Genomic DNA, 25,365 nt, shown 5'->3' with positions numbered 1-25,365 from the left:
AACATGTTCCTCATGGCGGAACACCTCCCTGGCAAGGACAACCAGATGGCGGATCTGCTCAGCAGACACAGCCACCAGATGCACAAGTGGGAGTTACACCCATCAGTACTCCAACCATACTTCCAGCAGTGGGGTCATCCGGAGATAGACCTATTCGCAACAAGCGAAAACGCAAAATGCCAAAGCTTCGCCGCCAGATTCCCACATCCGCAGTCGCAGGGCAATGCGATATGGATGAACTGGTCCGGCAGATTTGCGTACGCTTTTCCCCCAGCGCCATTGATACCGCTAGTGGCCCGCAAACTCCGACAACACTCCCTGACACTCGTCCTAGTTGCTCCCACGTGGGCACGCCAGCCGTGGTACACCACCTTCCTCGAACTTTCCGTGGTGCCGCATCAAAGGCTGCGGATCAAACCTGCGCACTTGACGCAGAACCATGGAGAGGTTCAGCACCCAGATCCGCAACAGCTGAACCTGGCGATCTGGCTCCTGAAGTCCTAGAGTTTGGCTATCTCAACCTGCCACCTGACTGTATGGACATCATCAAGGAGGCCAGGAGACCCACTACCAGAGCTTGCTATGCAGCCAAATGGAAAAGGTTCGTCATTTATTGCGGTAATAATGACATCAACCCGCTGGACGCATCCATCCAAAACATCATCTGTTACCTCTTACACCTATATCGATGCAATCTGGCGTACACCTCTATACGTGTCCATTTGACCGCAATCTCAGCCTATCTGCAAACCAGGCAGCACCTCTCTCTATTCAGAGTGCCTGCCATCAAAGCATTCTTGGAAGGACTCAAACGAGTCATTCCACCAAGCCACCCACCGGCTCCAATGTGGAACCTCAACTTGGTCCTCACACGCTTGATGGGTCCACCCTTTGAACCTCTACATTCATGCGAGATTCAATTCCTTACCTGGAAAGTGGCCTTCCTTGTAGCGATCACTTCCCTAAGAAGAGTTAGTGAACTCCAGGCACTAACCGTTCAAGAGCCATTTATACAGGTTCACGCCAACAGGGTCGTACTACGTACCAACCCCAAATTCATGCCCAAAGTAATATCGCAGTTCCACATGAATCAAACTATTGAACTGCCAGTTTTCTTCCAAAACCCACAAACTGTTGCAGAAAGGGCACTACATACACTAGATGTACGGAGGGCCCTCATGTACTACATCGACAGGACTAAACCCTTCAGGAAGACAAAACAACTGTTCGTTGCCTTTGCCCCAAACCACAAAGGTAACGCCATCTCCAAAGCAGGGATAGCCAGATGGATAGTTAAGTGTATTCAAATCTGTTATCAAAAGGCAAAACGCACATTAACTATTCCACCACGAGCCCACTCAACACGCAAGTTGGGGGCTTCCATGGCTTTTCTAGGAAATATTCCCCTGCATGATATATGCAGAGCAGCCACATGGTCCACTACACACACATTTACAAAACACTATTGCGTAGATGTGCAGTCAAAACAGCAGGCAGCTGTAGGACAGGCTGTTCTCAAAACACTTTTTCAGACCGCTGCAGCTGGCACGGGTAGCCGCCGCCAATAGAGGGCACTGCTATGTATTCTATGCACAGATATGAATTCAGCAGCCCACATGCCTCGAACTGAATATGCTACTTACCAGTATGCATCTGTTCTTGGCATGTAGGGCTGCTGACATTCATATCGCCCTCCCTCCTCCCCGGCGCCTGTAGCAGCTGCAGCTCTCAGAATTAATGCAAGCATGGTCATCACTTTCTGTATCTACTCCATCACTGCCACAATGGCGAAAAACAATCTGAGGATGGAGAGGATGCCCATGCGCACTGTAGTCCAGGGGAGGAGTCACCTATCCAAGGATACTTCGAAGACTCTTCCAGGACAACAACGTGCAAACATCCGGACCCAACACTAGGCGGCGATCTATGCACAGATATGAATGTCAGCAGCCCTACATGCCAAGAACAGATGCATACTGGTAAGTAGCATATTCAATATACAGTGTGTGTGCGTGCAAATAGCCTTGTGGTAATGGGTACAGAATAAAAGTGGGGGGGGGGGAATCGCACCTCCTTTTTATCTTAAAAACGAGCAAACACTCTGTAGTACTTTTGAAAAATGAGGAGGGACCATTGTAACTATAGATCCGAATCCGTTTTGTCTGCATGCGCAGAAGCACATTTAGTTCTCTGGGTTTGGACGTGTTGACATCGATTATTTTCCACGATAAAACCTGACACCTCTTAGTTTGGGGTTTTATTGGGTGTTATAAGTGCTATATGTTACGGGTTTTGGCCTCCTAAGTGGGCATTACACACTGATTTTGGTGTTTACCACATTACAATTCGTATGTCCCAGCAATATCTAGCAGTTCCGCCCCCTCCACTTTAAATACCTGCAGGTTTAACGTAGTTACCGGTTGTGATAAAGTCTACATAATTTATAATTCTGACTCCTCCGCATAACTGGCATCGTTAACGATTACCAGAATTTGTGTGAATCATAAGTAGGTAGTGCTTTGTACATTAAAACACGTTTTCCATTTGTATTTTTTGGTTTAATTTAAAGAGCTTGGTTTAGGTTTTGCTTTTAAAATTTAAAGGCCACTTTATCTGTACTTCGGTGAACAATTAGAGCCACTTAAATCGTCTCAGGATGTCTAGAATTTCCAGATTTAATCTCTAGAAGTCAGTCTGCACATTCACGCTAGTTATTTGTTTTTGTCTTTGTACAAAAATGTGTGATGATTAGTTTGTGAAAACAGCTATCCCACGAGATCTTCAAAGGATACCGAAATCCCCTCACTAAAGTTATTAGGACTTTAAATTACCTCATTTAGATGTTAAGCATACTCTGTATTTAACAAAGTAGATAGTTAGGAATAGAAACCTCTCCGACCAAGTGGACGGAGAATCTGTTCCCCCACCTAGCAGTGTGTACTGAACTGTGATTTTGATTGTGACAAAGTAGTAATCTTAGAGAGATGGTCGCTTTCCAGACGAACCTTGATATCAGAACAAACTCTTTGGCATTAATAAAGGTATTGTAGCAGTAAATTACGAGTTGCTTTGCCTGGAATGTCCATCTCCGCTGGTGTTCATATTGCGGTGGAGCAGCCAGTGAGACCTCTTCTCGGCAATCGCTCAGACGGAGGCCACACTATGGGCTTTCAATGCTGTAAATATGGTTTAGAGTTAGAATGTGGGAGGCAAAAGGCACTGAATTGATCGTTTTAGCGTTGAAATCTCTACTTAAAATATTCACTGCGTACTCAGATTGGAAAGAGCAGAAAATGTATCCTAATGGTTGTAGGGCTTAATAGGCCATTTATGAGGAAATGTTCATTAATTAATATCATATTGACAAGCCTCTCCTTTGTTTTCTGGGTATGGTTAAAAAATTACAAACTTCACTAATCAGACTTGTTCCAGCACAACTAAAAGTCGGAGACCTTTAACCTTAAACTCCTATACGGAAGATTCTTAGAGCCCTGCCTGGCCCTTTACACTGATTGCTGAATAATTATCAATGGTGTATGGATATGTCAGCCAAGTTTCTTGTAACATATAGATTTCATATTGTGATCGGAAGCCAACCGTGCCAGACAACACTTAAAGCAAAGTCACATTCCAATACAATAGTGTTTTTAGTATGATTTCTCCCTGTTCCCTCAAGTGCGTTTTGACTTGGAAATATTAGTTTGTGTTTAAAATCTACCACGTTTTCCAAAAATTATAAAGTAGAGGACCTTTCCCAACATGTCACCAATGTGATTTTTTTTTTCCAGCTAAAGTCCCTGGTTGCCCAGTCAGCATCTCTACTCTGGTTCCTTAGCTATCAATTCAGCAAGGGGCCACGTCAGAGTTATTTCTCATGCATTTAGGCAAACACATCCAGTCTCATTTAGTGGAGAGTACGGACTAGATTATTTGGTGAATGTGTTATAATGCTCAAACAGGGTGACATTATGCTCAGACTTCAAAACATACAACTCATTTTGTTCTGAGCAATGCGCTCCAACTCTGACTAGTCTTTATCAGACATGCCTTAGAGTTCTTGAGAGCACCTCCTTTCAGAGTGTGACAAAACTGCAAAGTGATCCTTGGAATTAAACCTCCACTACTTTTACCAATGGTAATCTCTAAATTATATATTAATTAGGACTGGGTGAAATTCCGCCTGCTTAATTTTGGTAATTTGCAGAACGAAATTTAGATGAAATTGCATGGATAATGTCATTGCGCCGCATTGCGTACTTTTGGGGAGAAATTTCATTGTGATATGTACTGTTCGGGTAACTTTTAACACCAGTAGCATTTTAGGTAGATTTTTTACCTGAGTGGACAGTTCGGGTCATTTGTGAATGCAAAATTATAAATCTGATTCCAAAAGCAAGCGGCTGTTCTTGTAAAATGGACGGTCAACAAACATTTCAGGTAGATTTGTTATCTGAGGGGACAGTTTTGTCTTTTTTTGGAGTGCAAGATGCGTTTTCCGTAACTATGCGTAATAACGCTACAGTAAATTATGTGAGTTTCCCACACCCTTGGTATTAATAAGGCAGTAATATGGGCAGCTGTTTTTTGGGGTACACCTCATCTAAGATTGTAGATATATGAATTAAATTGGTTCTCGTATTTCATGTGTCGGACACAGACCTAAGCCATTTGGATTTTGCCAAGCAGATAGCGCATGGGACGTTTGAGTTCACAAACGTGGTGTACTTGTTGAAGTGTCATTAATTCTTAAACTATCACCTATGATATTATAGCACTTGACTAATGGCACAAAGTAGATGTGTTTATAGTTCTCTAAATATCGAGCCGCCTTTCTATGACCACAGCTAACTTGAAATTGGCTAGTAGTCCAAAGTCTAATAAATGTGTTTTCTTTATACCATGTGCCTAAATTAAGCCACTGTACGTGAGTCAATCTCCTCAACCATATTTGTACCTCCGAAGGACACCTTTGCTTCAACCCTAGTGAATTAACTCTGATCGTGTGTGTGTGTGTGTGTGTGTGTGTGTGTGTGTGTGTGTATGTATATATGTATATATATATATATATATATATATATATATATATATATATATATATATATATATAATATGCGCACACACTTACCTTAAATATACTTACCTTGCTTGGGAAAGGCACATGCGTGGGAAAGGCATGTGTTGTAAAGGTGTTGCCTAGTAACAGCAATGTGTGGTAAAGACAGCATTGTAAAGGTCGGTCTCCCAGTATACACCAGTGGGGCTATTTGAATAAACGTATTGCCTAACCCAATTTCTTTTAGTACAATCTAAACGTGCTGCAGTTATATAGTGTCAAATCTGTTAGTAATGTCACTGGTAAATAATACTTTATGTGGGTTAATCTTCTTCAAGTAAAGAGAGACCACTACAGTTCTAGAGTAAGTATTAAGGATGGCTTCCATCTGGGCTTCATGTATCAGTTGAGGCATTAACGATCAAATACTGCTGCCACAATTATTGCAGAATTTTTTTTATCCAATTGTAATAATGATCGGTGTCTCTGTACTCAAAAACAATACTGGAATCATTTTGAGTTTGCACATTTTATAGAATTCTAATACGATTGGGAGGGGGACATGTCAAGTTATCGATGTATCGGTTAAAGTAACTATTTTAATTAAGGTAACTGTTAACCAAAGTGATCCTAGATTGTAGTAATCATAAATCTGCATTATTAAAAGATTTGTCGACACAGTCTAAAGGATTTTGTTGCCAGATTCATCAATAAGGTCATTAGGATTTAGTTTAGAATCCGTATATAATGATGGAATACTTTTACAATTGTATTCTGAATGGATACAGTGATCCATATTCCATCATTTATTATTAATCTTCTGTCTCGGTTTGATTTTTGTGGCTCTATTACTGATTTATGTATAACTTTTTTGTGTGGGGTCTGAATATCATTGTCCAAATTTGCTTGCTAAAGGTTGTAGCCTGGAATCTGTCCCAGACTGTTTGCTATTGTACATGCATGCATGCCTGCTTTTATCGATCTACATGATCTCTTACTGCACTTCAATGATTATGAATCTACATTTATAATTTAGTTTCTGATGGAGACTTCTAGCTGCAGATTCCTAACTTTTTGAATATTCACCAGGCGTCTGACTCATCCAGAAACCTTTCAGTAGTACCTCTGCATGCTGTAATGTTTCTGTGCGGCTAAGCACTACTGCAGTTCTGCTCTGGAAGGTACATGTGAGGCCTATATAGACGCCACTCCAGACTTCAGTTCCTTTCAATCTGCTCCACCAGAGACAAATCCAGCGCTTCTCTTGTCTCACAGACTGTTACATCCTAGTTTCTCCAAAGACCATTCAAATCTTTTCTCTTCAATGTATAAGGGCTACTCATGCCCCAAGACAACCGGTTTTAAACCCTGCAGGGACTGTCGCAAGCAGATGTCTGTAACCGATCCCCACCATGTATGTTGGTGGTGTCTAGGATCGTACCATGACTCCAACACCTGCAGAGACTGCACATCGATGCATCCCAAGGCCGACAGGGAGAGCGTGGCGAAACTGTCTCCAAGCAGAAAAAGATGTCTCTTCTGGCTGTTCCAAGTCAAACACCCTTTCCCATTGTCGCCTGGGCCACTCATGTGGCTGTCCTTCATCACGGTCGAAATCTTCGGGTACACACAAAAAGCCCAAGCGGCGTTTTACTCCTTCCTGCCATTCTCATTCCCCTGGAGACACGCGGGGGCACCCAACTTCAGAGCCAGTCTGCAGATGGTTCTCGCATAACCTGAATTCCTGGGGCCTTCCGCCATGATGCACCGTATCGAAGAGTTCCACATAGCCATGCTCCGGCTGTTTGGATGTTTGCTGTCTCCCTCTGGCACACATACGGGCACCACAGAGCTGAGAGGCAGTCTATCTAAGTTACTGCCTGGGGTTTTGCCCTCTGTGCTTTCTGGACCCTCTGAGCACATCCTGGCGCAGAGTCTGGCGCCTATGCCCACCTCTGGCCCAGATACTTTGACGCCAAGACTGACATAGTCTAATACAAATTAAGTTCCGATTATCCACTCTGACAAGTTGACGCTGGTCCGATGCAGACTAGCCAACTTCATAGCCAATTCCGACGAGGCGCCGCTGGCTGTGTTCGATCCTTCACAAGGCATGCACTATTCCTTGCATTTGCTCTTTGGCACTGATTCAGATAAGGATTATGACCCAGGGGACACATTTGCTCCACCCTTACAGAGGATAATTGGTAAGAGGACATGCAAGAGACCAGCGGGCTTGACACCTTGCCTGAGACAGCCCCACTTCCAGCCCTGCCATAGAAGAATCTGCTTCATACGCTATGGTCATGCATAGGGTAGCCGAAGTCCTCGACCTCCAGCTCCCCACCATTGAGGTAAAAGCAAGCGTTCTTAAAAAAGGCCTCTAACAAGGCCAGACCACAACTGAGTCCCTTCTCTCCATCAAGGAAGCCCTCACAGATGCTCTTCTTTGGGCTTGGGCAAGCCTTGTACTAGCCTCCCAGTTAACTGGAAGATTGCTGTCCCCCTCCTTGTGACCTGCCATTTTTGTCTCCACACCCTTGTGGTAAAGGCTTTTACTAGCTGGTCCAACCCCAATAACTTGCCATCCGCTCCCCGTAACAAGGAATCTAAACACTTGAAGACCTCAGGGAAACTCAGTTCTTGTTTGCCCTCCACTTTGGAGACTGGATGGTGGCGTTGGACTTGCAGGACGCATATTTCCATGTCCCAATCCTGTCAGTCTATCGGCATGGTGGGTGAGGAGCATTTCCAGTTTGCTGTACTCCCCTCTGATCTCACCAGTGTCCCTCGGGGTGATGGTGGCAGCATACCCTTGAATGTAAGGGGTGCCAGTGTTCCCCTACTTCAACGACCAGCTGCTGAAGGCGAACTTGCCCCAAGCAGTCGTCAACCACCTCCAGACTACAGCGATCCTCTTGTCATGTTTTTTAGGCTAACTATAAACGTGCTGAATTCATGCAGACTCCATCTCAGACGGTCCTCTCCATCAACGCCATTCTGGACATGGCTCAGTTTCATGCCTTTTCCCCAGGAATTAGTCCAGGATATGATCCTAATCTTTCAGCCTCTGTCGTGGACTACAGTGAGATTGACTCTGAGGCTGCTGGGACTGATGGCCTCCTAGAGATGGAGCATGCCAGATGGCTTATGCAGACTCTTCAGTGGGATCCAAAGTCCAAGTGGGCTGAACATCAAAGGACCCTTTCCAACCTAGTCCAGATTTCGGAGGAGACTGAGAAAGATCTGCAGTGATGGTTGTTGAACCGCGATTGGGTCAGTGTCAGACCCTCTTCCTTCCTCACTCACAGCTGACAGTGGTGACTGATGTATCTCTCCCGGGCTGGGATGGCCATCTGGGAAAGGTGACCTTTGGTCTTCACCGAAGTCCTGGCTTCGTATCAGCCGTTTGGAGCTGAGAGCCAACCGCTTGGCGCTGAAAGCCTTCCTACCAATCATCAAAGGGAAGCTGCTAATGGTGCCCATGGACAATACAACCATAACATAATGTGTATTTGTAAAGCGCAAATTTACCCGAGGGTATCTTGGCGCTGAATACCTTTTGGATATGGCTGGACTGTCGAGGAGTCTTCCTGGTGGTGAACCATCTTTTGGACTCCCTGAATGCCAAAGCTAATGAACTAGCTGCTGGCACCTCACTTATGATGATTGGCAGTTGCACCCATAGGTGGTGCAAGGCCTATTTTATTAATAGAACCTTGGCTCGATCTCTTCGCTTCTGCAGATGATGTGTAGTGGCAGCACTTTTGCCGGTTGGAGTTTCCAAGATGTGTTTCACTCTCAGGTTCCACTTAAAGCAGACAGGATTCCTGTATGCCTTAATGCCAATATTGCTCCTGCCCTGAGTTCTAAGGAAAATCAGGACCGAGCGGTCCCAAGTTATCCTAGTGGACGCCATAAAAGCACAAAGCTTTTATATAGCTCGTACCAAAGAACACCAGGTGTTTGATCATCTTTGTGGAATTCACTGGGGCGAAGAGAGGCAAGATTGTGCAAAAGCATACCATCTTACGATATATCATGCTCTGTAGGAGTGGCGTCTATATAGGCCACGCTTGTCAATTCCAGAGCAGAGACGCACGGCACAAGAAGTCCAGAAGTACTGCTGAAAACTATATATATATATATATATATATATATATATATATATATATATATATATATATATATATATATATATATATATATATATATATATATATATATATATATATATATATATATATAATCTACTGGCGGTCGCCAGTAGATAGTTATAGTTAGGATCGTGTTTCCATAGGAAATCCGCAACATTCTATTTGGAATAACTTTGGCGCCGATTGGACGAATCCTCGTGAAATTTTCAAAATAGGTGGGGCGCTCCGCTCCTTCCCTGAAAGTCTCGAGGGGATTCGTCAAGCGGGGGCTGAGAAAAAGGGGGTGTCCCAAAACGCGTTTTCCCCATGCATTTTTCCATAGGACCTTTAGTCCAAGCTACAGCCCGAACGGCTGAACAGAATTACTTGAAATTTGGCAGAGAGGTAGTCCTCAGGTCAGGGATGTGCCGTTTGCAGGACTGGTGTAAATCTGTTCAGTATTTCCTGAGAAAATAGCATTTAAAAGCATATATATATCTATAAGCACGCACCATGCGCGTACGGTAAAACTTACCGTACGCGCGCGCTGCCGTGCGCGAGCGCGATTCTGATTGGTTGTTAGATCTTAGTAAACATTCGAATCGGTCGAAACCAGGAAGTGTCGCCGCCATTTTGTCTCTCGCAGTCTGAGGGGGTGAAAAACAAAGGTGGAGAACGTGAAAAGGGGGCAGGGTGGACAGTTCCTGACCCCCTAGCCTTTGGCAGAGGGTCCCAGAAGGACCCCCAAGGGCCAAAATTTCCTTAAATTTTTTTGCGAAAAATCGCGGAGTGCGCGTACGGTAGAAACTGAAAAATTCCACGAACTGCATAACGTGGGCGCACAGTGCGCGAAGCGGCGCACCGTGCGCGTACGGTACGCGCACGGTGAAAAACCTTAAAAAAAAAAAAAAAATACATAACATTTAAAAAAAACGTACAAATTCACTGAAAAAAACATAGGTTTCACACATGTTATAGTTAGCTGGACATTTCACTCGTAAAAAACCAATGAAATTCCCCCGTTATAGTTAGTGCAGGCAACTATAACTCACGCGACCGCAATCCTCTGCTGATGACGTCAGATATTACATCACTGTATTTAGACACTTAGTTACCCATGTCGTCTTCCATTAATTTTTAGCTATACATATATTACAAATATTTTTTTTTTCAGAAAGGCACATATGTCATCAGTGATGTAATATCTGACGTCATCACCAGAGGATTGCGGTCGCGTGAGTTATAGTTGCCTGCACTAACTATAACGGGGGAATTTCAATGGTTTTTCACGAGTGAAATGTCCAGCTAACTATAACATGTGTGAAACCTATGGTTTTTTCAGTGTGTATATATATGTATGTATGTGTATATATATATATATGTATGTATGTGTATATATATATATATGTATGTATGTGTATATATATATATATATGTATGTATGTGTATATATATATATATGTATATGTATGTGTATATATATATATATATATATATATACAGAAAACAAAGGGTGCCCTTGTAAGAACGGCCGCACTGAAGGTATCCCTCTGATGCTGCAGGAGGACAACGCAGGCAGTTTCACCATTCCATCACCTTATGCGGCTCATCACGAGCCATTAGACAAAGAGACAACAGCTGCTGTTCGGAGCACATTTGTGGAGGCGTATCTGCGGTGCCTGGAAACCCGGGTGCCGCTTCAGAACTGTAAGGCTCAAGCTGCAGGATGCATTAAGACAGCGCACTTTTGTTTTTCACTTTCGTCAGCCCACTGGGTTTTTTTTATTGACATTATTTGGGGCCAACAGCAGCATCCACTTGGCATGTTAATTTTGGAACACTACACAGACCATCGTGCATTGCGCCCAAACTGGCATGGTACACGCCCACAGGGGCAGGCCACTAATAAATGCAAATGTGTTCCGAACAGCAGCTGTTGTCTCTTTGTCTAATGGCTCGTGATCAAGAACGGCAGTTCGAAACGCGTTGAGCCGCATAAGGTGATGGAATGGTGAAACTGCCTGCGTTGTCCTCCGCAGCATCAGAGGGATACCTTCACACTCCCATTCCAAGTTTCTGTTCCCCTGGTCACAGTACCTGTCTCAAGGACCATCTTCCTCCCCTCCCTCACCACCCCCCGCCCAAATCCACTTCTAGGTCGAAGTCCTCTAATAAGTCCAAATCAAAGGCTAGCAAATCAAAGGCTAGACAAGAATGCCAAAGAGGGTTCTACCCTATCCTCCCACTCGAAGTCTAGAGAGAAGGGGCAAGGCTGTCATGACAAAGATTGCCCTGCCCCAGTGCTCCCAAACCAATATTGCAGTTGGTCCTGGCGCGCCCCTAAAAATTACCGGTCAGTCAACCCCACTTTCAAGACCATGCTGCAGATTTTTGGTGTGATTCTTACTCCCTTTGGCACCTCCTTGGGCCCCACGGACCTGCAGGGGGTCTCTAGTTAGTTGGACTTTAACCAGCAGGTTCCTGTCGTCTTCCTCCCTGTGGGACCGGCTATTTAGCCCATAGCTACTTTGACACAGATGTCTACCCTGGCGCCATGGTCCATGTCGGCTCCTTACGTACTGGCGCTGGCACAGACTTCACCTGCACCGTTCGATGTTAAATTACTAGCGTCAATATCTGACCTTCAACCGACTTCAGCCACATTTAGGCCTATGTAAGGCAATAAATAAAAATTGGAAAATCGCAACTGGTGGTTATATAGCAAATTCCCAACCAGTACCTCTGCCCCAACATCAATACCAGTAGAGTCTATGGACGCCAGCCAAGCAGTTTCCCCACTAATAGGAAATACAGAGGCTAATCCAGTGGTTAGCTTGCCTGCAGCACCAGCCCTCCCAACTATTACTGCAGCAGCCAACCGAGACTTTTCGTGGCCTCATATGTGGCATCAGAAGTAGTTACATTCAGCAGGGACAGCAATTCTCAAATTCTTTAAGCACCTTCAGCATGTGAGGGCATTTCTGAGGCAGGACTAGTGCTCACATTGGGTCAGATCCGTTTAGCTGTGATCCAGTAGTCTAGATGGTATCCTTGAACATTTAAAATGCGTATTTCCATAAACACATCCTTTAGTCCCACAGGTGTTACCTTTCAATTTACTCTGCGGTCCTTTGGTCTCATCTTAGCCCCGTGTGTGTTCCCGAAATTTATGGCGGTGGTTGCTTCTAATCTTCAGAGATTTGGGGAACACATTTATGTACCCTGACAGCTGACTGCTAAAGGTGGTCTCGCTGCAGTCCAGCGTAGACCACCTCCTGTCTAAGACCATTCGGTTATAACGAGCCACGGTTCCTCCAGAGTCCCACGCAAACACTTCAATTCACTGGTACAATTCTAGACACTGGGGCTTTCCTTTACCTCAGCAAGTCCAGGACTTTCAGCATATGATCCAAATGTCCTGGGTCTCGGCGAGGATGACTCTCCAAGGCTTCTTGGTCTCCAGGCCGCATACATCCTTCTTATCCCAAATGCCAGGTGGCATATGTAAACCTCAGATCCCAGTGGGCGCGGCGTCACTGATGCTTCTCTGACTCCATCAAGATCTTGCAGGAGACTGCTCAATACCTTCTGTGGTGGCAGACAACTGCCAACCTTATCAGTAGCAAACCACTCTTCCTCCCGCACCCAGAATTTGCAGTAGTGACAGACTGGTCACTGCTAGTTTTTGTAGGCCATTTGGGAGAGGGGGCGATTGGAGGCCTCTAGTCTCTGACAGAGCCATCTCCATATTAATCTTCTGGAACATTGCATGTTTTGTATGGCCCTGAAAGCCTTCCTACTGTCTATCAAAGGGAAGCTAGTTATCATTCTCACTGTGTTTTTCAGCTGGAGGGTTGGTTCCTCCCTTGAAGAACTTAAATAGGGTACGCCTGTCATGATAGCCACATAAGGGCAGCAGACTGGAGGAAGGCTAAGACAGAATTGAAAGGGGAAAGATTGCATCGTGGTGTTAAATCCTTGATTATACTGTATGTAAGGCTCTGTTGCTCCTCATCACACCACCCCTTCCATTCTCTTGTTCAGAGACCCCTGCTTTAACATTTGGGGAGGAGGTGGGGCAATGGGTAACGTAGCACCCTGCAGCGGGACTGGAGATAATGTAACATTGCTTGAAGAGTCCTGAGCTGGACACAAGTTGTCCAACAAATTGGCATGGGACTTTGATAACTGGGTGACAGTGACTTCCTAATTACGTAATCTGCCTACGAGCGGAGACAAGCTTGCGGCAACCATAAATTAGAATTTGTTGAAAACCTGGTCCCAGTCATTGTTAGATGCGTCTTTTGCACCACTGGTAACAGAGGATGGATCTGTGTTAAACGGAAGTGGTGTTGGGCACACTTTCCTTTGTGGCGGTCCTCTTGGTTCTGGGCGCTCCAAAAGCTCTAGAAGTGCCGGCTTGCTTAGGTTTCCTTTTTCTCTTGGCTGAAGGGCCATTATCGCTAATGTCCAGAAGATCATGGTTAATAGGCATGCTGGATACAGATATCTGTGATTGTGGTTGCAAGATGATCATATCAGGCTGGGACTACATGATACAGAGGCAACCTTGTTTCCAGTGCTCCGTTGGAACCCCAGGCATCCCACTCTCCCAAAACAAGCAACAAACACAGTTCCATAAGGTCAATATCTTTGGCTATGACCGCCCACAGCTCGCACCAACAATGAATCTAGGGTTGTGCCTCCTGGAGTTTTGGTAAAAATGTCTCTCAGTTTGTGTTTAACCATGATTATGCTGTGCAGGCCCTACCAAACATATAAAGAGCCAGGTCCCCAGATTAAGGTTCACCATAGTCTGGTCAAAAAACCAAGAGGGGTGGCCCAGCCCAGCCTAGCCTCTTCCAGGCGATGATAGGCCTGCCCTTGGTGTGTCCCTCCTGGCGGGACCTCACAGAGCACGTTGAGCGCTGCAAATTAGCAGTAGGTGCAGGCAATGGTGCAGGCCAAATCCCCGTTCCCAGGAGTGCAGGCACTTGCAATCCTTGTTCGGCAAGGTAGTACCTCGCAAAACCTCACAAAACACTTAGTATTACAGCAAATTATTGGCATGTGCAGGCAATGGTGCGGGGTGCCTTCCAGCTCCCAGGAGTGTTCAACGCTGATCCCAGTGCAGTGGGACCTCACAAAGCGCTTTGTAGCTGTAAAGTTGCATGGATGCACTCAAGGAAATGAAGGAAATTTCCTTAATATGTTTAAGTAGCTTTATTGAAGCATACAGTTAAAACCACAGGAGTGCGTCTCTCCTCAGTGAAGTACAGAGCGCCAATGGACGTTACTCGCATTAATACTTCGTTGAGAATACAATGCACGAGCAACAACTTCAAAAGAATACATGTTTATTCGAGTGCATTCCACACTGGAATTGAATAACGTACATGCCTCTGATACATCAGATCATAAACCTAAAAGACACACTACAAATTATATGAAAAGAAACACCATTACATCATCCCCTTCCTTTTAAAGAACAATTAAATGCATATATACCAGAAGGAGAATCTCAAAAAAACGTAATGCATATAAAAATCTCTGAAGCTAGAAGGTAAAGAACAATTATGACGTGTCCTGGAAGCATCAGAGTAAGTATCTCCATTTTATTCACCTAGCTGAGAAGAAACACTTTGTTGGGATTGAGATTCATCAGAGAGTGAGATTCCAAGTGGAGTGTGAGAAGAAACAATATGAGAAGTGGACTGATTATTTACACAACTGTTAGATACATCATCAGACCAGGTTCCCAACAAGAACTGGAAAAAATGTAAATTTGCTTCAACAGCAGTATTCTGAGAAGCAAGAATTTTGGATGCCTGAACAGGAGTCAGTTTGACAACCACTCTTTTATTCCACCACCCCTTCTTATCTAAAAAGAGTGATTATTTTGCTGTCTTAAGTATTTGTACGGGAAGGGAGAATTTCGATACACCCTTTTTTACTGTGTTAGGATTTTTATCTATGACCGAATCACCACCTTGAAAGTCATGTAAAACATTGCTATACTTTGAGTCAACTAGCTTTTTGTTTGTTTTCTTGAATAAAAACATTCTTCTTTATACATTGTCCGTACCAGCTAAACATGAATCATTTTCCTTTCTTAACACCTTTATCCAACCTGGACATACATTTCCATTGGGAAAACTCAAATTCAACCCATTTAGAAAAATAGTCTATTAAAATAATAATAGATCTCTTTTCAGTAGAAAGCAAATCAAATGGAGCTGCAAAATCAAGAGCTAGTTTTGTCCAAGCTTCCTCTGGAACAGGAACACAATGTAAAGGAGTCTTTTACTGACTTCCAATGTTTATCAGAAACTAGACCGGTTTGGCAATTACCTATACATTGTGATATATCTTTATCCATGGCAGGCCACCCAAAAAGTTCTTTTAACTTCTTAGAAGTACCTTCTGCACCAAAATAACCTGCATGTTCTGCCTGAGATAATTTTAAACCTACAGAAATAGGGGGAACGGACTGATCTCCATGTATAAGAATGTCTTCTATAATAGAAAGTTCTTCTGACACCAGGGCAAAAGATCTTAAAGGAGCAGGCAATGAACATTCTTTAGGCCAGCCAGAGACTACCATGTTTTTGGCGGCCTGAAGAAATTTGTCCTCCTCCGATGCCTTGAGCCAGTCATTGTGGCTGACAAAAGTTGTAGAATAAAACATGTCATCAATAGAAGCAACAACACATTCAATATCCTCAAATTTTGAGTCTGAGCAACTGTCTTTTAAAGATAATCGTGACAATCGGCTCTGACATTGCGCCACCAGGAATGCACTTCATCGCAATGTTGTATTCATGTAAATGTGATGAAATGCAGACTAACCTAGCAGAGGCTTTGCCTGTACCATTTCCGTTTAGTAAATGAAGTAATGGTTTATGATCAGAAAACAAGTCAAAGAGGGTACCCCAAAGGAATGTTTTAAATTTCTCAACAGTCCTAGGAACAAGCATGGGCCTCTCTTTCAATGGTACTATAATTGGATTCAGCAAGTGTTAATGGCCTGGAAGCAAACCCTATGGTGTGCTCTTTCCCACAAATCCATTGACATAGTACTGCTCCCAAACCATGACTGGCACCTACAGAAATTGAACATTTTTGACCTAGGCCAAAAGAAGAAAGGGCAGGAGCCTCAATTAATAATTTTTTAACTAGATCAAATGCATAGTGTACTTCTTGACTATGTTAAATGTGGCTTCCCGCTCAACCAAGATGGCCGCTGAGCCTCAAATGCGTGATGTCATCACGAGACGAGGAGACTTGTGAATCTCGAGATGCGGCACGGGAGGTGAGCAGTGGGTGCCAATTCTGCTGAAATTATTACGTTGGGATCATCCTTTTCTTGAATCGGAGGCAGAGGGATCCACATGGAAAATGTAAGAAGGCTTGTTCATCGGAAGATTTCAAGGTAGGGCTACCACAAATATTCTTATCCTTTAATATGCACAAAACTGGTAGAAATCCATTGTTATAGCTCGTCGCCAGATGTAAAGTTGCATGGATGCACTCAAGAAATGAAGGAGACGTACTAATATGTTTAAGTAGGTTTATTGAAGCATACAGCGGAAACCATGGGAGTGTGTCTCTCAGCGAAGTACAGAGTGCCTTTGGATGTTACTCGCATTCCTACTTCGTTGAGGAGAATACAATGCACGAGCAACAACTTCAAAAGAATACATGTTTATTCCAGCGCATGCTGCGCTGGAATTGAACTACATACATGCCCTTATACATAACATCGTAAACATAAAAGAGACACTACAAATTACATGAAAAGAAACACCATTACAATTGTGCTGCCGGCAATGGTGTGGACTTAAGAATTCTGCAGATCCAGCCGGGCACTGAGGGATATTCTAAAGGTGAGGTTAGATTATCCATCAGAAAAAGTGTTACAGAAGGTAAGTAACTTGTTCCTCGATGCCGCAGAAAAGAATAACTCTTTACCTGGCAACTGCAGCTGAAATGATGTGCATCGGACTTTAATCATTCAAATATTGTGTAATCTGTATCAAAAATAGTATTGTGAACCTTTGAAGCTCGAACTTGTGTACAGATGTAGTCTATTTTTGGCCACTTGTATTCCGTTGTGCATCTGTATATTACTTAAAGAAGCAAAATAACCTGATAAATGACATGGTCAGTTCTTTTTCCCATCAGCTGGTACTTTTATGAATTCTAGTGGAAAGAAATCAATAGTTGCTAACCCATTATGCATATATATTGCATATTGTGTCAAACCCATTACTAAATGTTTATCTCATGAAAATAAAATTGTAGATTGAGTATTGTAATGCTGTTTATAGACGGTTTTATATGTAATGCAACAACCGTGTCTAATGGTGCGTATGGCAACCTCTGACACACTCTGAATGCAATGTTTTGTTGTTATTTTCCACATAGGGTGAAGACTCTCTTTTCCAGTTCTGTAGCCTTTGCAAAATTTGAAGTCATTTTCTGCCTATCAGAGAGTTATCCTTCGGCCCCTCTGCCTTTCACAGTACTGAAGCTCATAGGAAGGATAGGGTGAGTATACCACACTAAGAGTTTAGATCAAAGACTACCTACCAATTGCACCAGAGATTCCAGCTCCTGTTAAGTGACACAGTTGCAGTAGTACAGAGTGATTATTAGCAATTGTAATGTTAAAAATAACAAGCATTGGCATAGCCAATAGGTCTCGCCTTTTGGACCTATTAAGTGTTTAGGCATGCAGCATATTATCCTGGGTCTCTTGCTTCCCTGAACGAATAACATCTGTTACCACGCATGCCAAAAATATGCATGGCTTAACAACGCAGTCAATACCACGACTTTGTGGTTACCACGAGTTTCATTACAATGCAAGTCATTACAACAACTTGCTTTAGGGAAGCGCTAGACTTTAGAATAGTTTAAATTACTATTCCAACTCCAATCGGTGTATCAGTAGGGAAGGTGTTGGACATAAAATCCAACACAAGTCCAACACCGCATTTCCTAAAGCAAGTCGTTGTAATGACACTCATGGTAACGTCGCAGTCGTGGCACTGATTGCATTGTAAAGGCACTACGATGTAATGCCTGGACGAATGCTGCAATAAACTGCTCCGACTATGGGAACATGTCCGCACAGAACTGATCCTGGGGGCCAGCCAGTTCACAACACTGATAAAAAACGATTCACGGGACATCAAAGGTCAATGTGGGTAGGGAAATGCCCAAAAAATAAGATCAAGCTTAGCCAATCCTGGTTTTAGAAATGTGGTGTATATGCCCTTCAAAGGTAGATGCTTGTTTTCAAAAAATGTTGTCAATGCAATCAAAATTCAGAAATCGCCCTAATCTGTTCTAGTGTATCCGAAAGAAACACGTTAGTTAGATTCCTCACCTTAGAATATCCCCAGGTGTCAGGCTGGATCCGGAAAGATTATTCGTCCTCAATACCCCTTGCGCGTCGCTAGGCGCCGTCTGCGCGTCAGTCGGCGGCATCGTGCGCTGGAATGACGTCGTCGGAGTACTTAGACGTAGCCCTCTCGCGCAGACGTCAGTTCTTCTTTTTTCCGCGCCAGATAGCGCCGATCCGGGAAGAGCTTACCCCTTTAGTCACTTTTTGACTAAAACTTTTTGGACTCTTTTGTCTACTCGATTCGAACTGGTGCCGGTAGGATACCTGGGTTTAAAGCCTGTGACTCCTGTCATCGACTGATGTCGGTGACGGACCACCACCGCCGGTGCCTTTACTGCCTGGGGGCCGACCACGATGCGGAGTCGTGCATAGACTGCCAGGCCTTGACCTCGAAGGCTAGGCGGGAGCGGTCCCGTAAGCTTCTCGAGCTCCGACACTCTGCTCTGCGCCGTTCCCGGTCCAGGAGGAGGTCGAAGGACCGGTCGCGGAGCCGCAGCCACCACCACCACCACCGCTCGTCGGGGTCGAAGTCTTCGGGTAAGTCGAAGCATGCTAAGAAGTCCAAGAGGCGACATCGCTCTTCGGACTCCCCTCGCCGATCGCGCGACTCGGTCAAGGGTCCGGGTGCCGCAGGAGCCACGTCCGTCCCCATACCCTCCAGTCCCTGGGACTGACGCAACTCCGGCAGAGATCAGTGCCTTCCTCTCGGCCATGAGGGGCCTGGCTCCGCCGTCTATGCCTGCCGGCGCGCCTTCGGGCCCCGCAGGCTCGACTGGGCGACCTAGCAAGTCTGCGGCTCCGGCCCTGGCGCCGTCGTCTACTTCGGTCCCGACGCCGCAGGACCTCTTTGCCTTGTTGCTCATCATCAGAAATGACATTTTGAACATGTGGGCCAGCAATGGAACCTGAAATCCCATTGAGCTCAGCATTAATGGTGCCTTTCCAACTCCATCCAGGTCTCGAAGGAGACCGCCCAAGATCTGCAGTGGTGACAGACTGATGACGCATTGTTTTCCTAACCCAAACAGGACAGTGGTGACTGATGCATCCCTACTGGGTTGGGCTCCAAATCAACCTCCTGGAATTGTGGTTCCTGAAGTTTTTCCTGCCACGTTTCAAGGGTTAGGCTAGTGCAGGTTCTCACAGAACATACCACCACCATAGTGGAATGTGTTCCGGGCCCTGTGTAAGGATACTTAGCCTCTTGAGGTTGCCAGAGAAGGAGAAAATTCTATTCGCCGACCACCTGGTGGGGTAGCTGAAGGCCAAAGCACACATCCTAATCAGATGTTGCCTGGTAGATTGAGTGGTGTCTGCATTCCGAGGTGGCACGGGGCATGTTCGATCATTGGGGATAGACTGTCTGGATCTATTCACCACCTTTGAGACTGTGTAGTGTTGGTGGTTTTGTTTTGAAGTTTCTCAGAGTACTCGTTAGGAAACACACTCCAGCTGGGATGGATCTAGGGGCTCTTGAACACCTTTATGCCACTACCTCTCCTGCCTGAAGAACCCAGTTGCCCTGCCCTGGACTGGGCCAGGAGTTTGTGATACCTGGAACTCCTGAGCATGAGCATCTGTCCTCCAATCAGGCTTCCGGTTTAGTATGTATTGCTGCCTCAGCAGGACAGGGTCCTTCATCCTTAACTCAGCAACTTGCACCTCCTTACATGTAGATTATGGGGCGGCAATTAACTACATTTGACTTGCGCCGAGGAGAAGGGAGTTATCCTCGTTGCCAGATGCCCTTGCACAAAATCCAGCTATGTTGGGCACCAGGACACAGTTTGTTCCCTGGTGCAGTGAAGTGATACCTTACAAGCAAAGCTGTCTGACCTAATTTTGTTTATTTGGTCTTTAGCCCAGCAAGGCCTTGCAGTAGGCACTGTAAAAAGTTATTTGTCGGCCTTTTTGGCCTTTTGTTTGCTGGACCAACCATCCTTGTATAAATCATCAGTTGTGATGTGGCTTATTAAACTCTGTACACACTAGTTCCTACTTCGTCTTGAAATTCTTTGTGTACGCTCGGAGCCTTTGTATAGTTGCTTGCTGTGTCTCTTGACTATGAAAACTGTCTTCCTTTCTGTGTTTGTCAGCTCATTGCATAAGCGACCCGCATGCACTTTCAGTGCAACCACCCTACAAACCCCACCCCCCACCCCCTGACAAACTGGTGTGGAGGACTTGAGCGGCCTTTTTACTCAAGGTTGTGACCTACTTTCATGTTGGGCAGAGGATCACTCTACCAACATTATTTGCTCCCCCTCAAAAGCACAACTGGATATAAATACTGGACCTCCGACGCCACCAGTGCACTACACTTTAGTACACTTCTGGACTTGTGTATACTCTGCCAAGAAGGATTGCTGTGCTGCTGAAGGACTGCCACTCTGCTGAATTGCACTCTGCTGGAGACTGCCTCGCTGTGCTACTGCTATGTTATGCTGAACTGCTGCCCTCTTGCCTGGGTGAGAAGGACTGGTCCTGCATCTCTTGAAGCCAAAACCCAAAGTGACTCCAAGGGCAAGGTGGTTGGTCTCCTGACCTCAAGCCTCAGGAACATAACAGGCTTCCAGCAACCTTGACACTGGACTCTTCTATCTGCGAGTCTATCCTGCCAAGTTGTGCCACCCCAGTCCTGGACACTTGAAAGTGTGCTTAAGGTACTTACTAGCCTCTGTGGGTCCAGTGGAACCAACTCATCTCCTCTGCTGCGTGGCACAAACTCAAGCAGAATCGATGCACCCATGGGCAAAGGCCCCCACATCCCTTGTGACTGCAGTCTCGGGGCAACACCGGACTCCGAATCGCAGCTCTTTGGAGCGGACGTATCACCGTGTCTGTGCACCGCATTCTTGACAACTGACTTCGCATTGCAAAGCCCATCAATGGGATTATTCGACGGTGACACAGGCCCTTGCATCGCAGCCTCCCCGCATCTCAGAATCCGACGCATCGCTTTGGCTGTGCGACGCATCTTCGGATCCACACAACACTTTGCAAACCAGAATTTAAAGTACTTTGTTCAACGTATCTAACTGGGTCCCTGCAGCCGGCCCACGCCTATCGCAGTCGGCCTGAACCTGTGACTTTGTCCCTTTGCTGCAACCAGAATTCCACAGTTGGTGCATTGTGGTTTTTGGTGCTATTTTGTCTAAAATCTTTAACATTGAATATCTCTCGTTCTACTGATTGCTTTTTATCTGTTGGTCGTTTAAGTTATTAAATTAAGCTCTACTCGTCTAACATGGTGTGGGGTCTTTTTTGTGAGGTGTTTTCACTGTTTTCCCGTTTTGAAGTGTTGCGCAAATACTTTACACTTTGCCTCCAAGTTAATCCTGGCTGCTCTGTGCCAAGCTACCAGGGGGTTGCTGCTTGACACGGGCTCACGTCCCACTCGACCAGTAACCCAATTTCTTACAGGTATATTGAGTAAATTTACAAATACTCAAATACGCTGCCCCAAAGGACTTTACACAAACCAAGAATATGCTTTAAATCCGGGGCTGGAGTAGGGTTGGACTGGTCTGTATTGGTATCATGCAGAGCCTGGTCTGAAAGGTTGGGGGGGGGGGGGGTGTTAGTGTGTGTGTGTGTGTGTGTGTGTAAATTTTTTGGCTGTTTGGAAGCCTGTTTCATGGTCTGCTGGGCCGGTGTTTACTGTTGATTTCTCTTATACTAAAACAAATATTGCCTGTTGCAAGCTCAAATCCATGCAGCTTCCCATACCTTGAAAAACACCCACGGTCTCTTTACAAGTTCAAACCAGCCCGAATGTGCAAAGAGGCCCATTTTAGCTATCTAACTTACAAATAAGCAGTGGTGCTGAAACAATTTTCAGAGTGGGGGTGCTGCCTCCTATGTTACATCAGTGAAATCAGTCATAGGCTTTGTGAAAAATCTTTTTCCATCAAACTTCAGAATGACAAAAAAAATGCTTCATTGTGCTTTCTACACTGCTGTTCTATTTTGAATAATTCGTACAGTTTATTTACAGGTATTTAAATTTTGTGTTTGAAAATTGACATCCCACAGCCTTTCCTTTTACACTCTCTTTACATCCCCTGCAAGATTATCACATAGTTCACTTTGCAAAATGCTCACACTACGCAGTCAAAGAAAGCAAACACCAATCTCCATGTTAAAGGAATAAACAGCAATTTGACAAACGACCCAACTAGACGTATGACCTCTAGCTTTGAACCTACAGCAGATGTGACTTGATGAAAACAAAATGTAAAGGCCCCTTCATCGCTCACTCACCTTCGGAGCTCTGTCATGATTATTTTGACAGTGCAGCTAGACCAGCCGCAGCCTTCCTTCTACCGAGGCCTGTTTTCTGTCCCACTGTGCGGAGTGCGGATCCTAGTTGTGTGCGCTAGTGCTGAATAGCATTGCTTGTTTTGTTTATTCAAACCCCTATGATAAATAATTTAAAAATGTGTTTCCACAGCAGATGTCTATGAATGTGGCGCTGTTGTTTCCGGGACGCACACGGTTCCTGGCGCAAACTCCGACATGCACCGGAAGATCACTGAGAAATAAAACGTGCTTTACAAGTGTGGAATAGGAGCGAGCGCCTCAGGGGTGGTGTGCAGTGCCCGACTTGGGCTCTCTAGAACTTCTCTCTCGTCCATATGTGACGAGCTGTTCCAATGGACTGGATCAGTTAGTCATGCACCGACGTGGAAGAGTTGGCAGCTATGCTTTCACTGTGGCTCCCGGCTCTGTCTGCTCTTAAACAGGCTTTCTAGTCGAACAGCTTAGATATGTGGTAAACCTGCATTTTAAATAAAACTTTTTTTTAAACTTCGTTTACAATATATTTGTATTATTAAATAAAATGTCAGAATTTAAAATGTTGCATACCCATTTTCTTTTCTTTTGCTGATGAGGAAAAGTATCTTTAAAGTCAAAAGGTCGGGTAAAGTCCTTGAAAGGCATGACTTATTGGCTTTGCCCGTGCTTGTTTTTCTTCCAACCCCTTCTTTCTCTCTCTCTCTCGTGGGTAAATTGTTCCAAAATGTCACAGAAGTCCGGAAGTGAGCACACAGATGGATAACGTCATCGGTCATCTATTGCTACTCTTTGCTTGGATTAACCTCTGCTCTCTGTCCAGTCATACTTCACCGGAGCCTAGGGGCTGTGGTGCCATTCTCAGGCACGTTACTGTCAGACGTGGCTGGGTAGCATTGAGGGTTACCACACATCCATTCAGACACAATGTTTTCGAATATTACTACCCAAGTGAGACAAAATGTGTTAAAACTCCATATTAGTGCCGCCTAGATTGTCCGATGATGACGTGCCTCCCTTTCTCTTACTCAGTCTGCCCTTGCTTGTATGGAACCTGTGCACGCTGCTCTAAATTAGCAGCATAAGATGCAGTTTCCGGTCCTAACTTCCGGTCCAAGGGAAGTTGACGATGAGCAAGAGTTTACAGGTGTGTGTGTGTGTGTGTGTGTGTGTGTGTGTGTGTGTGTGTGTGTGTGTGTGTGTGTGTGTGTGTGTGTGTGTGTGTGTGTGTGTGTGTGTGTGTGTGTGTGTGTGTGTGTGTGTGTGTGTGTGTGTGTGTGTGTGTGTGAGACAGACAATGAAGAAGTTCTGTAACGTATCAAAAAAAGTACCACAACGATGAGGGTCCCGCACCCATGCGCAAGTGTGAAATAAGTTCTGTAACGTGTTATTGTTGTGCCTAAGCGCATTCCTTGACTTGACCTGTACCGCGTTCTCTCTTCTTTCTAGCCAAGAAGAAATATCTACAGTTCTGTCAAATGTGCCACAAGGTACCAACTACATCAAAAGAGCCGTTCAGCAAATTCACCGTAATCTCCTCCAGGAACCCTTTGCGCTTCATTAGGATATCTGGTTCCTTGAAATGAAAAATGATGGCTTCTTGCCGTTCGTCTTCCGTTTGTCGGCCTCCAACATACTTTGGGCTCCTTGAACATCTTTCTTGTCAGCGACTCGGTTGATGTGTGCGACTGGTCATGGGTGATCAGTGATGAGTGGAGCTTGGCTGGTGGCCCCTGAGCACTGATGGCTTGATGAAACACAGTGTATCTGACCACTTCTGTATATATTTTATTGTTATTCAAGTTTACATGTCCTTTTCTTAAACTAATGTTCGTGTGTCTGTGGCATTGCTTTGTGATGAAGTGATACAAAAGCCAATGCACAGTGTTTCTCTTTGGTTGTAAGATATCACTCAATTTTTCATTTGCTTCTCAGCAATTGAGTAAATTTGCTTATGTGCAATAAAAATATGTATTTATGAATAAACTATTTTCTTTATATGTTAGTCTGTGTCTTCCTTTAGACAAGCACATCGTGTTGCTGGGTCTCTTCACTCAAAGCATATTTTATAGTCCTCATTACATACTTAAAGCATTTAGGCTGTATAAAGCAGTGTCACATGAATGTTTGTCAAAATGGTGTCACGTTGAGAATAACCCTTTGGTGCAAAGTGGGTAAGTTAGTTTGTCAGATGTAATTATTCTAAATAGAGTGGATGGGAGCTGGCCAGTTTTTGGCAGATGTGCCGCGTACACCAAACCTTAGATAACCCCGAAATTTCATTAATCCCTGTTTGTTGAGAATCTTCAGAGGCGTCTTCAGTAAAGTTACATTTAGAGGAATATTCTAGGTTGAAATCATTGAATGAAGCATTAGACTACGAGGAGCTATGGAGGGAAGCATCGAGTGGGGTATTGATGGTAGTTATGAACAGGAAAGTGCCAAAAAGAGAAATTGACAGTTCTTTT

General features: G+C 44.7%; 1 protein-coding gene across 1 annotated transcript in view; it reads left to right on the top strand.

Annotated features, from left to right (window-relative positions):
* KNL1 (kinetochore scaffold 1) overlaps window positions 1–24,895 on the top strand; it is a 598,022-nt gene extending 573,127 nt beyond the window's left edge. Inside the window, exons 25-26 of the mRNA XM_085626857.1 lie at window positions 17,617–17,739; window positions 24,347–24,895. Coding sequence (XP_085482983.1) covers window positions 17,617–17,739; window positions 24,347–24,461 — 238 coding nt within the window. The 3' untranslated portion in view covers window positions 24,462–24,895. The remainder of the gene's footprint in view (window positions 1–17,616; window positions 17,740–24,346) is intronic.
* The last annotated feature ends 470 nt before the right edge of the window (window positions 24,896–25,365 follow it).

Source organism: Triturus cristatus, chromosome 9 (assembly GCF_964204655.1).
Source record: "Triturus cristatus chromosome 9, aTriCri1.1, whole genome shotgun sequence".
NCBI lineage: Eukaryota > Metazoa > Chordata > Amphibia > Caudata > Salamandridae > Triturus > Triturus cristatus.
The sequence above is the reverse complement of the archived record's forward strand: the minus strand, read 5'-3'. Positions and strand labels throughout refer to the sequence as shown.